Below are 12,025 nucleotides of genomic sequence, written 5' to 3'. Positions count from 1 at the left end.
CCCCCCCCCCCCCGGGCTGCACAGAACGTGGCGCGCTCGCCTTCCCTGCTGGGCCGAGCCGTTGCCGCCAGCTTCTGCTTGCGGGGCTAAGGGGTGTTTGCTAGACCGGGTGCCCACGTCCGTGTCCGCCTTCCGCAGAGGAAGCAGCGCGGCCCGAGCGGCGGCGGGGACGGAGCCCGGGGCCCGCGACGCCATGTTGTCGGCCGCAGTGGCCGAGCTCTAAGATGGCGGCGGGGCGGAGGCAGGACTTCGCCCTCCAGCCTAAAGGGCGAAGCTGTTGTCGTGGGTGGTGTTTGCCTGGATTCTAGAATGTGCGTAGGTGACGCCACTGTGGGGACAAGTGTCTGTACCAAGTGGAGAAAAAGACGCACCTGTCGACCTGGTCCAAGGAGATCACTCCATGTCGAGTTGAGTCTGAAAGGATTGGAGTGGAAATCGCGTCTTTGTCCTCAGATTGAGGAACCTGAGGAAACAAATAACAGGGTGTATTTGAAGAAGCGTTGTGAGAGACGAAGACCGGGCGTTTCCTGCGTGGGAGCTTCGGCCCACACCTCTTGGGGTCACAGGGCGTTTCGACTTAGAGTTGTAGGCAGAGGAGTGGGGGGTCCGGGAAGTAAGAACGGCAGTTGACGGAAAGTCATTTCTATGTAACGTCCGCTTGAGGTTTTTAGGGATTTTCAAGTTCTGTTGAAAGCATTTCTGAGAGGAAGGCTGTTCTCCCCACCCCCAAATTGATTGTGTTAAGATTGCGTTTAGGATAAGCTTGTTTTTGTTGGATGTGTACGAGCTGGGATTGTTTTGTTGTTTTTGTTCTCCAGTGACATCGGTGACTTCCGGGAATAAAAAAAGCTCTCGGTAGTTTGACTTACCCCTTTATGGAAATATTTTATAATGATCATTTTGTGTTTATTGCAAGCGTAATTAAGAGTAATCTAGTAATGGCGAAGAACGCTTATGATTGCATTTGAGTTCGAAGCTGGGTTTTGGTTTTTTGTTTGTTTGCGCGGCTGGCGGGTACGGCGATGGGAACCCGTGACCTTGGTGTTATAAGGCTGCGCTGTAACCGACGAGACTAGTTTCTGATGCACGTTTAAATGCGGAGAGTGACACATGTGTACCTATAGTTAATTTGTACTACTGGCAGGAAAGGGATAAGATTTTACCAAAGTTAATGAATCGGGATGGCCCCCCCCCTTTTTTTTCTATTCCTACGCTGTTCCAGTAAATCCGAGCTTGACATGGATAATGCAGAAACCTGTGAATAAAGTTCAAACTCCAGAATATGGGACCATGCAATAATTGGATTTATCAGTGATTTCAGATTGGATGACAGTGATTTCTGAACTTTGATTTAAAAGAACAATTTTAAAGGTTACAACTCGGGTGAATTTGCAAAGGAGGAGAGTTTTGTTAAACAGCTCAGCTTCAATTTAACTGAGAAAAACTTGTCTTTGTGTAGATGAGACACTCGAAGAGAACTTATTGTCCTGATTGGGATGAAAAGGATTGGGATTATGGAAAATGGAGGAGCAGCAGCAGTCATAAAAGAAAGAAGAGATCACATAGCAGTGCTCGGGAGAACAAGCGATGCAAATACACTCACTCTAAAACATCAGATAGGTAAGGAGGGTAATTAAAATGTCTCAATAAAGTACATTTTCGTGATAAAATTAGTATCACTTAATATAAGTACCATTCCTTTCTGTTTCCAAGAGAGATTTTGATGGTTTGTAATGTTTGTAAAATTGTGTGTTTTGGGGAAGCATAAAATGTATTGAACAGTACTGTTTTAAGAGATTTACTGAAAATTTGAAGGTATTTGGTATTAGTATAAAACATTGAAAATAATTTATTTTTTAGCCATTATTTGGAAAGCAGATCTATAAATGAGAAAAATTATCATAGTCGACGCTACATTGATGAATACAGAAATGACTACAATCAAGGATGTGAACCTGGACATCGCCATAGAGATCATGAAAGCCGATATCAAAACCATAGTAGCAAGTCCTCTGGTAGAAGTGGAAGAAGTAGTTATAAAAGCAAACACAGGATTCACCACAGTACTTCACATCATCGTTCACATGGGGTATGAGCTCTTTTAAAACATTTGGAAATTTTATTTCCCATGTGAAACAGGAAAACTTGAATTTGTGTTTGTTTATTTAAGGAAGTTCTGTTTAAGAGGAAGTCATCTCAATTTTAACTTGCAGGATTTTTTCTGTGTTTGTGCATTGGATAGGAAATTCTTGAAATACAGTACATATTTAGTTCTGTAATAATAAGTTTAATTACTGGTTGGCTACTAATTGTCATTCTGGTAAATAGCAAAGGTAGTTCAATTAATTTAGGTTAGTTTGTAAAAAATAATTACAAGATATTCCTGAAGATTTTTTAATGGTGCTTCAGGAAATCTGATTTGTTCGGTAAATAGCAAAGGTAGTTCAATTAATTTAGGTTAGTTTGTAAAAATAATTACAAGATATTCCTGAAGATTTTTTAATGGTGCTTCAGGAAATCTGATTTGTTTTGATAAGTGAGAGCCTTATCACAAAAATAGAACAGAAGTTTATTTTTATATGATTGAGGATTAGGTATGCCTGTTTGTTCTAACAAAGCATGTTCTCTCATCCTTTTCTCACTAAGCAAACCACAACAGGTTTTAACTTTATGGATTATGTATTAATTTTGAGATCAGCGTAGATGACATTTAAAATGCCATAGTGTTATTGTATATCAAATCTTCCCCCCCAAAAAATTAGGACTTTAATTTTATTTACTGTTTTAATATTTGTTTTCTTAGATTAGCAAGGAAATCTTAATTTGGCCAGTCTACTTTGACAAGTAAATAGTACATCCTACAATTTTGCAACATTAAATTAGGACACTAGAAACTTAAAATCATGTTTCAGTGAATGCTACAACTAAGCATTTTTTTTTTTTTTTTAAGAAAAAACAGTTGTATAATGTTTTGTTGCCTTGCCACTTTGAGTATCTTATCTGAAAATCTGTTCCTTGCCATGTTTTTCTCCTGTTAACATAAACTATGTGCCCTGTGAATTTCTGGGGACTGAATTTGAAATTGCTCCTGCCAACCGTTTGTGGCCTGGCGTGTATCTGAATGCCTGAATATCTCCCCGCTGAATGAATTTCGTATTCTGCCCTGAATTCACTCGGGTATATTGATTGGCTGGATGATCTTGGTGCCGCCCACTTGACGTTTCCAGAAGAGTCACCGAAGAAAAAGAACCAGGAGTGTAGAGGATGATGAGGAGGGTCACCTGATCTGTCAGAGTGGAGACGTACTAAGTGCAAGATGTATAGAATATTTTTCAACACTTATTAACTTTTCAGATAACATAATCTATATATAGATTAAGGTTTCAGGGATTTGGAAATCTTTTTCTTTCTCTGTTTTTGTTTTGTTTCATTTTGTTTTTCCATTTCTTTTGGTGGGGGGGATTGTGTTTTTGCTTTCTTTAGAAATTTTAATGTTTGTTATATAGAACTTCCAGAACAGTAAATCAAGTTAATGAAATTAGCCTAAGAATGAAATTAGACCTAAAAATAGTTATATGTTTTGATGGTGTTGACCAATAAAATAAATATCTAGTGATAAGGGAATTTGTAGCATCAACTAGAATACTCTGCATTGATAGCATTTATTATAAGTGAATTGTTTCCATTTCTTGGTATGACTGAGATTTATTTCTCTCTTTTAGATGAAATTGTTGATACTTTAGGTGAAGGAGCTTTTGGGAAAGTCGTGGAGTGCATCGATCATAAAGCGTAAGTTTCCTATGCTGAGATTACACTTGGGGGGTGGAGGGTCAACAGTATAGGGAATTAATTTTGCTTTAGAAAGTGGTTTGACCGTGAGTTAGATATATACTCTTAAACCTTTTTAGCCTGGGTCTTTTGACTTGAATAGAGGAAAACTCCTAGTTAAAGGTCCCTACCCTTTTTATTAATAGTATATGCAGCTATTTTTTTTTTTCCTTTTTGTCTTTTTTACTGACCGGTAATGGGATCGCAACCCTCGGTGTCGCGCCCGCACCGGGGACCGGCAACGGGATTGCAACCCTCGGTGGGAGCGCTGCTGCGCTCCCAGACGGCGCACTCTCCAGTGCGCCACCGGGCCGGCCCTATGCAGCTATTTTGAAAAGGATTCTTCTGTTGTCTCCCTGCACACAGTTGTGGCCTTCCTTTTTTTCCTTAGATCAGTGATTCTCCACCTTGGTTTTATATTAGGAAGCTCTGGGACTTTGCTTGCCCTGGACCTTTACAGGATACTTAACCTAGGAAACCTATGTTTTCAGAAGGTACCATAATTTATCCTGATAATACAGCCAGGGCCTAATAACTCCTCTAGATTGATGCCAGTAGTTTAATTATCTATGTCCTTCACACTACTGATTGAAATTCCTTACGATAGATTAAAAAATTTTCTTTTCTTTCTAAATGGCAAAGCTTTTCTACATGAATTATTTGAGGAGGCTTCCTACTGTTGGTTTGGTAAGGTTCTGAGAGCTCTTTACTATGCCCCCACTATATCAACTTTTCTGGTAACCTGGACCAAAGGAAGACTTGAGATAATTGAGAGTGACAGGTACTATTGGAAGAAATTATTATTATTATTATCTTATTTTATTTTATTTATTTATTTTTTTAAAGATGACCAGTAAGGGGATCTTAACCCTTGGTGTTGTCAGCACCATGCTCAGCCAGTGAGTGAACCGGCCATCCCCATATAGGATCCAAACCCGCAGCCTTGGTGTTATCAGCACCACACTCTCCCGAGTGAGTCACGGGTCGGCCCTGGAAGAAATTATTATTTGAAGGACCAAAAAATAACTCATATGAGTGGTGGTCTGATAAAAAAATATATGTATATATTTGTCATTCAACATGAAATTTACATTACCACTCCTGCCATATACTCAGAGGTCATTGTAGTAGCTTACGTTTAATTGTAGGTGGAAGAGAGTACATATATGTATAATCAGTCCTGAACGCTAAATCATAAATTCATGAAACAAATACAGTGGGTGAGAGTAGTAGTAGTACCGTGTAAAGAGAGTGATAGAAAACTGGAACTGGATGTCATCCTTATCATTTTCTTCTAACAGGGGAGGTAGACATGTAGCTGTAAAAATAGTTAAAAATGTGGATCGTTACTGTGAAGCTGCTCGCTCAGAAATACAAGTTCTGGAACACTTAAATACAACAGATCCCAACAGTACTTTGTAAGTATCACATTAGAACTTGGAAAATTGCTTCAGGTAGATTTGAATTGTAAGAAGGCTGTACTCATTTATTTTTCATGTGTTTGTAGCCGCTGTGTCCAGATGTTGGAGTGGTTTGAGCATCATGGTCATGTTTGCATTGTGTTTGAACTGCTGGGGCTTAGTACTTATGACTTCATAAAGGAAAATAGTTTTCTACCATTTCAACTGGATCATATCAGGAAGATGGCATATCAAATATGCAAGTCTGTGAATTGTAAGTTCTTGGCATATCTTACAGAAACTTGAGTTTGGGGCCAGTTTAATGCCAGACTGATTTGGATCTTTAAAAGTAGGATCTAACATAGAATTTGGAAGCTTGGCTTTAAAAGTACATATGAATTGGGGCGTGGGGGAATTGAGGATATTGGTCAAAGGCTAGAAAATTTCAGTAAATTGAAGAGATCTATTGTACATCATGGTGACTATAGTTAATATATTGTATGCTTGAAAATTGCTAAGAGGGCCAGCTGGTTAGCTCAGTTGGTTGGAGCATGGTGTTATAACACCATGGTCAAGGGCTTGGATCCCCGTACTGGCCAACCACCCAAAAAGGGGGGGTGGGGTGGGTAAGAGTAGATTTTAAATGTTCTCACCCAAAAAAAAGGAAGTGATAAGTATGTGAGGTGATGCATATGTTACTTTGATTTAGCCATTCCCCAATGTATACGTATATCAAAGCATGTATACTATAATCATACAGTTTTTATTCATTAATTAAAAATAAAAGGTGGAGAAGAGTAGGTATGAAAAGATTTAGTTGATTTATAAGCTGTTGGTAATTTAGTGTTTAATTCCTAAGTACCTAAAGCAATGGGTAAAAATTTTATTGTAGGGTTTTGGGGTTTAGTTTTTATTTGGCTTTCAGGTTGCAGCAACTTTTTCTATTTCATTTTCAGTTTTGCACAGTAATAAGTTGACTCACACAGACTTAAAGCCTGAAAACATCTTATTTGTGCAATCTGACTACACAGAGACATATAATGCCAAAATGGTAAGTCTTCAATATATTGTCTTCATAATTTCAAATGTATATTTTGTGCCTAATATTTTATGCCTCCTTTAACCATCATTTATGATTTTCAGAGACGTGACGAGCGTACTTTAATAAATCCAGATATTAAAGTTGTGGACTTTGGAAGTGCAACATACGATGATGAACATCACAGTACGTTGGTGTCTACAAGACACTATAGAGCACCTGAAGTTATTTTAGGTGAGTGTTTATTAATTGTGCCTTAAGAACCTGTCTGTTTCCTTGTTGAAGCTGACTTTAAAAAAATTTTTTTTTAACATGACCGGTAAGGGGATCTTAACCCTTGACTTGGTGTTGTCAGCACCACGCTCTCCCAAGTGAGCAAACCGGCCATCCCTATATGGGATCCGAACCCGTGGCCTTGGTGTTATCAGCACCACGCTCTCCCAAGTGAGGCACGGGCTGGCCCTAAAGCTGACTTAAAATTTATGTAGAGTTTTAGACCTTACGCTTTTTTTTTTTTTTTAATCTTTTCTGTTTAAGGGATCATAAAACATTAAGGATTTTAAGCTCTTGATTGTTCCATCTAATTACTCTGGGACTTTGAGCAGGTGATTTAACTTTTCCAGAATTGTTTGTACTTGGTAACATGGGTATATGGTAGGGTTTTAAAATGTAGTCATTTAATGCTTATTATATCCCAGACATTTTTAATGTATGCTCAATCCTTCATGGTACAGATAGCCCTCTTTTTATAAGTTGGGACACTGTTGCTCAGAAATTTTTTTTTCCAAGTTATTAGTCCCAGAATTGAGACTTGAAACTGGATGTCTCCAAAACCCTAACGTGTTGGTTATTATATATGCTACTGTTATATTGCATTTAGCTTAGCCTTGGATTAAGTGATTCCCTTATGATCCTTCCAGCTCAAACATCACATTATGTATGTTCTTTTTTTGTTTTTTATAAAAAAGATGACCGGTAAGGGGATCTTAACCCTCGACATGGTGTTATCAGCACCACGCTCAGCCAGTGAGCGAACCGGCCATCCCTATATGGGATCCGAACCCGTGGCCTTGGTGTTATCAGCACCACACTCTCCCGAGTGAGCCACAGGCTGGCCTGATGTATGTTCTTTTTTAAGGCAGTGTTCTTATTAACTAACTTTTGATGTCTTTAAGAAATATTGATGATGCTTTTTTTAACATTTTGCTTTGCAGCCCTAGGGTGGTCCCAGCCATGTGATGTCTGGAGTATAGGATGTATTCTGATTGAATACTATCTTGGGTTTACAGTATTTCCGGTAGGTGACAATAATCTATTTTAGTGGCTTTGCACAAGAAAAGTGCCTGTTTGTGTGAATGAATACTTTTTTTTTTTTTTTTGTCCTTTTTGAGACCGGCCGCACCGCACTCAGCCAGTGAGCGCACCGGCCATCCCTATATAGGATCCGAACCCGTGGCCTTGGTGTTATCAGCACCACACTCTCCCGAGTGAGCCACAGGCTGGCCTGATGTATGTTCTTTTTTAAGGCAGTGTTCTTATTAACTAACTTTTGATGTCTTTAAGAAATATTGATGATGCTTTTTTTAACATTTTGCTTTGCAGCCCTAGGGTGGTCCCAGCCATGTGATGTCTGGAGTATAGGATGTATTCTGATTGAATACTATCTTGGGTTTACAGTATTTCCGTTAGTGTGCCACGGGCTCGGCCCTGTGAATGAATACTTTTAACTCAAAGTATGCATATACATTTATATAGCTTTTTCCTCCTCACTATAGAATATTAATTGTAGATAAGCATAAAGAAATAGTATGATTGTAATTTATATTTCTTTTAGAATTTATCATTTTATTTAATACATTTTAAAGTATACTATAAGCAATTGTCCCTGTCCCTTTAGGGAAGTCATTGGTGAATTTGTTCTGCAGGCTTTAATAGTTTTTTGCTGTCAGCTGTAACTTAGTGCCATTTTTGATCAACTTCCTTGTGATTTTGTGGACTAGAAATTAGCTATGTTAAATGAGAACAAAACAGAGATAATTAATGAGTTGCTTATTTTATTTTAGACACATGATAGTAAGGAGCACTTAGCAATGATGGAAAGGATTCTTGGACCTCTACCAAAACATATGATACAGAAAACCAGGTATGTTTTATTTAAGAGTTAGTGCCATCCTTAGTACTTCTTAGTCACATGTTCTGATTAGAACTTCATAAAACAGTGAAGTCAAACTAATGCTTTGCAGTTAAGTAGCAAACAGCCTTATTGGGAAGACCCTGACTTACTATTTCTGTTTCTCAGCTACTTTTTTAAATCTTTAGAAAAACATTAATCTTTGATCTGGATTACAAATGCATAGCAATTGATGCAACCAATCACTTTTGTTAGATTGTTTTTGGTTTCAACATTATGAACATGAATGGATATTGACTTATTTTTAGGAAACGTAAATATTTCCATCATGATCAGTTAGACTGGGATGAACACAGTTCTGCTGGCAGATATGTTTCAAGGCGCTGTAAACCTCTGAAGGTAAGCCTGGGACATTGCTTCCGCGATCAAAACTTTGAGTTTTCCCTTTGTTTTTATGGTGGAGAAATTAAATATAGTAAACACTAATAGAAAAGGCTGTTAAATTTATTTCTCTTTTTCCTTTCAGGAATTTATGCTTTCTCAGGATGCTGAACATGAACTTCTCTTTGATCTCATTCAGAAAATGTTGGAGTATGATCCAGCCAAAAGAATTACTCTCAAAGAAGCCTTAAAGCATCCTTTCTTTTATCCACTAAAAAAATATACATAGATCTATAATCGTACAGCTCTCTTGAAGAGATGTTATAGACTGTATCAGTCTAATTTTTAAATATTTATTTTGTACAGCTTTGTAAATTTCTTATAAATTTGTGTTATTGCCATGTTTATTTTTGTTTGGGTAGTTAAGTACATAGCTAAGTAATGGATATCTTTTTCAGTAATTATAAAGTGATTTATTCAGAATAAACTTTTGTGCTTATGAAATCATATGAATCTATTTGTTTTTAGCATTTTTTTTTCCTCTCCTGTCACTTTGAGTAGTGATCAGACATTTCTCTTGGAGGTTTCCTTAAGTCTTTGGGAATACTTTATTTCCACTTTAAAGACTCAAAATTGGGATTTATGCCTGCCTTCTCTATGTTAAATGTAGTGAAACCAAATTACAGGACAGAACTGTAGATAGCCAAGAAAATTTTGTTCTTCCTTTATTCTTGTTCATATTTTGTACTGCTGTTTGGTGGTCTCTGCTGAAGTGGGATTCTGCAAATGATTTCAGGCCTGATAATGACAGAGGAGCCTCCAGAATCCTTTGCAGCCAAGTCTGCATTATCCAGTTACTGTAGTAAGTCAGGTTTTTGTCTGTGGTTCTATCCAGGTTGATTCATTTGAGACCCCAAGGTTTAGGTCTCTCCAGTCATTTTGAGGGGTTTTGGTGTTTCAGAAATTTAAAAGTACAGTTAAGCTGGAGAGGTTTTAAGCAGATTTGCAGGTCATATTACAAATTCTTGTTGCCAAGATAAGGATCCCAGCTCTGGTCCGGTGTGCCTAGACTCAAATGTTAGTAGCCCTTATTTGCTGCCTGACCTTTGGAACATAACTCATGTGCTTTCCTGTAACTATAAAACTAAGGAAGATTATAATATTTACCTCAAAGTTATGATACAAATTAATATATGAAAAGCACAGTTGAAACAGTGACCTACGTTCTACATAAGCTATTTCCGGGAGAAAGGCACATATGTCCTGACTGGTACTTTGCCTAATGTTCCTTTGGTCTTATGCAGTAGTCTTTTTTTAAAGTCTACATTCTACCCAAAGTTACTTTAAGGTTCCCTGGGCAGAGGGTTTCTCAGAATTTATATCCTTAAGCCCTAAATTATTGAGATTTACAGTTAATACTGTGTAAAATGACATAACCTTAGCTGGCTTAAATTATGTATTACATTTATAATCCTAAATTTTGGGTTATGTAAATTCGGCCATCGGAGGTGATGATGTGGATAAATCAGTTGTACTAATTCTTACTCTAGGATCTGGGAATAGAGTGCATTGGTTATATGTTTGACTAGAAATGTATGAGATTGAGGGCAGGCCCATGGCTCACTTGGGAGAGCGTGGTGCTGACAACACCAAGTCAAGGGTTAAGATTGCCTTACCGGTCATCTTTAAAAAAGAAAAAAATGTATGAGATTGGATGACTTTAATGGCCTGGATTTTCTCAGGTTTAAAGGGGGAGGCAGTTCCGTATGAGCCTGCCTTCGTCCCATATGTCAAACATGGGTGGGCCCAGAGTCAACATGGGAGGGAGGGCACTAGAAAGTTACATGGCAAAAGGGGTGGAGAATTTGACCCGTCATTGCAATCACACTCACCCTACCTAATTCCAGTCTGCTAACACAGCCAAAATGACCTAAACTAGCACATCACTCATCTGAAAATACTCCAGTGGTTTCCACGTCAATTTTGCCAGAGTCCTTACAGTTACCTTTGGCTCTACGATAGTTGTGTCACTCCACTTTTCTCACCACATGGCCACCTAACTTTGTTCTGAAATGCAGTGCTCTGGTCTCACTGTCCTTAGTCATCAAACCCATCAAATACAATCCATCCTCTTCTAGATCCCCACATTTCATTCCCTTCTCTCCAAGTGTTTATTAATTCAGTGAGGTGTTCCCTGACTGCATTACTTAAAAAGTCCAGGATCTCCACTCAGCTTCTGTTGACCCATTGGACCCACTGTGAGGTAGACTTGAACTGGGACTCCATTTGTCACCTGGGACACTATGTCCTCACTCTTAACAGGAAGGCCATAATGGCATGTTGGTTTACACAGAATCAATATCAGCTTAGACCCTGACCTCAAAAGAGCTTCAAAAGTGGTAGGTATTATTTATTTTTATTTTTTTGGTGGCTGGCCAGTTTGGGGATCTGAATCCTTCGCCTTGGTGTCACAAGTACCATGCGCTCCCAAGTGAGCTAACCAGCCAGCCTCTGTGTCAGGTATTCTAATTTCCTGTTTACATTTACTTAATATATTAGTCCATTTCTGTTGCTTATAACAAAATACCTGGAACTCTGGGTAATTGGTAAGAAAATGAAATTTATTGCTTATAGTTTAGTGGCTCAGAAGTCTAAAGTCCAGAGAACACTTCTGGTGAAGCTTTCTTTGGTGGTGACTTCAGTGACAGCAGAGTATCACATCATGAAAACGGTGGAGCAGAGAAAGCAGAGAGAGACAGACTCTTCTTCTAAAGCCCTCCAAACCACACCCCTGACCACCATTTTTAATTCATTCACTAGGGCACGGTCCTGCAATCTGATCACGTCTTCAAGGGACTACATTTCAATTACCATAACAGGATTTCCCACTCTCAACAGTTACAGTGGGGATTAAGCTTCCAATAAATGAACCTTGGGGGACACAATTCAATCAGAGCACTTTGGTAATGGCTTTTTGGGGAAAGAATAGAAAAATTGGCACTGTATAAACTCACTGAGATGTTGTGGGGTTCTTCCTCAAGGGAACCCAGGCTTTCCTCCAATCTGTGGGCTCTTGGTCTGAGAACCAGCTCAGATCCGGCAAATGAGGAGGGACTGATTTTTTCCATGATGGTAGATGACAGCTCATTTGCTCTCAAATGTATTTATATACATCAGGCAACACCTTCATTGCTATCTCAGTCCTAAGAGGTGCAAGATAGTCATTGTCATAGATCCCTACAGGCC

General features: G+C 38.6%; 1 protein-coding gene across 1 annotated transcript in view; it reads left to right on the top strand.

Moving 5' to 3' along the window:
- CLK1 (CDC-like kinase 1) overlaps positions 1-9,292 on the top strand; it is a 10,610-nt gene extending 1,318 nt beyond the window's left edge. The window contains exons 2-13 of the mRNA XM_008582107.1: positions 1,460-1,620; positions 1,861-2,089; positions 3,228-3,318; positions 3,723-3,789; positions 5,130-5,246; positions 5,336-5,502; positions 6,185-6,279; positions 6,372-6,501; positions 7,482-7,564; positions 8,331-8,410; positions 8,707-8,797; positions 8,925-9,292. Of these exons, the coding sequence (XP_008580329.1) occupies positions 1,460-1,620; positions 1,861-2,089; positions 3,228-3,318; positions 3,723-3,789; positions 5,130-5,246; positions 5,336-5,502; positions 6,185-6,279; positions 6,372-6,501; positions 7,482-7,564; positions 8,331-8,410; positions 8,707-8,797; positions 8,925-9,068 (1,455 nt within the window). The 3' untranslated portion in view covers positions 9,069-9,292. The remainder of the gene's footprint in view (positions 1-1,459; positions 1,621-1,860; positions 2,090-3,227; positions 3,319-3,722; positions 3,790-5,129; positions 5,247-5,335; positions 5,503-6,184; positions 6,280-6,371; positions 6,502-7,481; positions 7,565-8,330; positions 8,411-8,706; positions 8,798-8,924) is intronic.
- Positions 9,293-12,025: the final 2,733 nt, after the last annotated feature.

Source organism: Galeopterus variegatus, unplaced genomic scaffold (genome assembly GCF_000696425.1).
Source record: "Galeopterus variegatus unplaced genomic scaffold, G_variegatus-3.0.2 Scaffold2522, whole genome shotgun sequence".
Classification (NCBI taxonomy): domain Eukaryota; kingdom Metazoa; phylum Chordata; class Mammalia; order Dermoptera; family Cynocephalidae; genus Galeopterus; species Galeopterus variegatus.
Note: the sequence above shows the minus strand (reverse complement) of the source record. Positions and strands in the feature narration are given on the sequence as shown.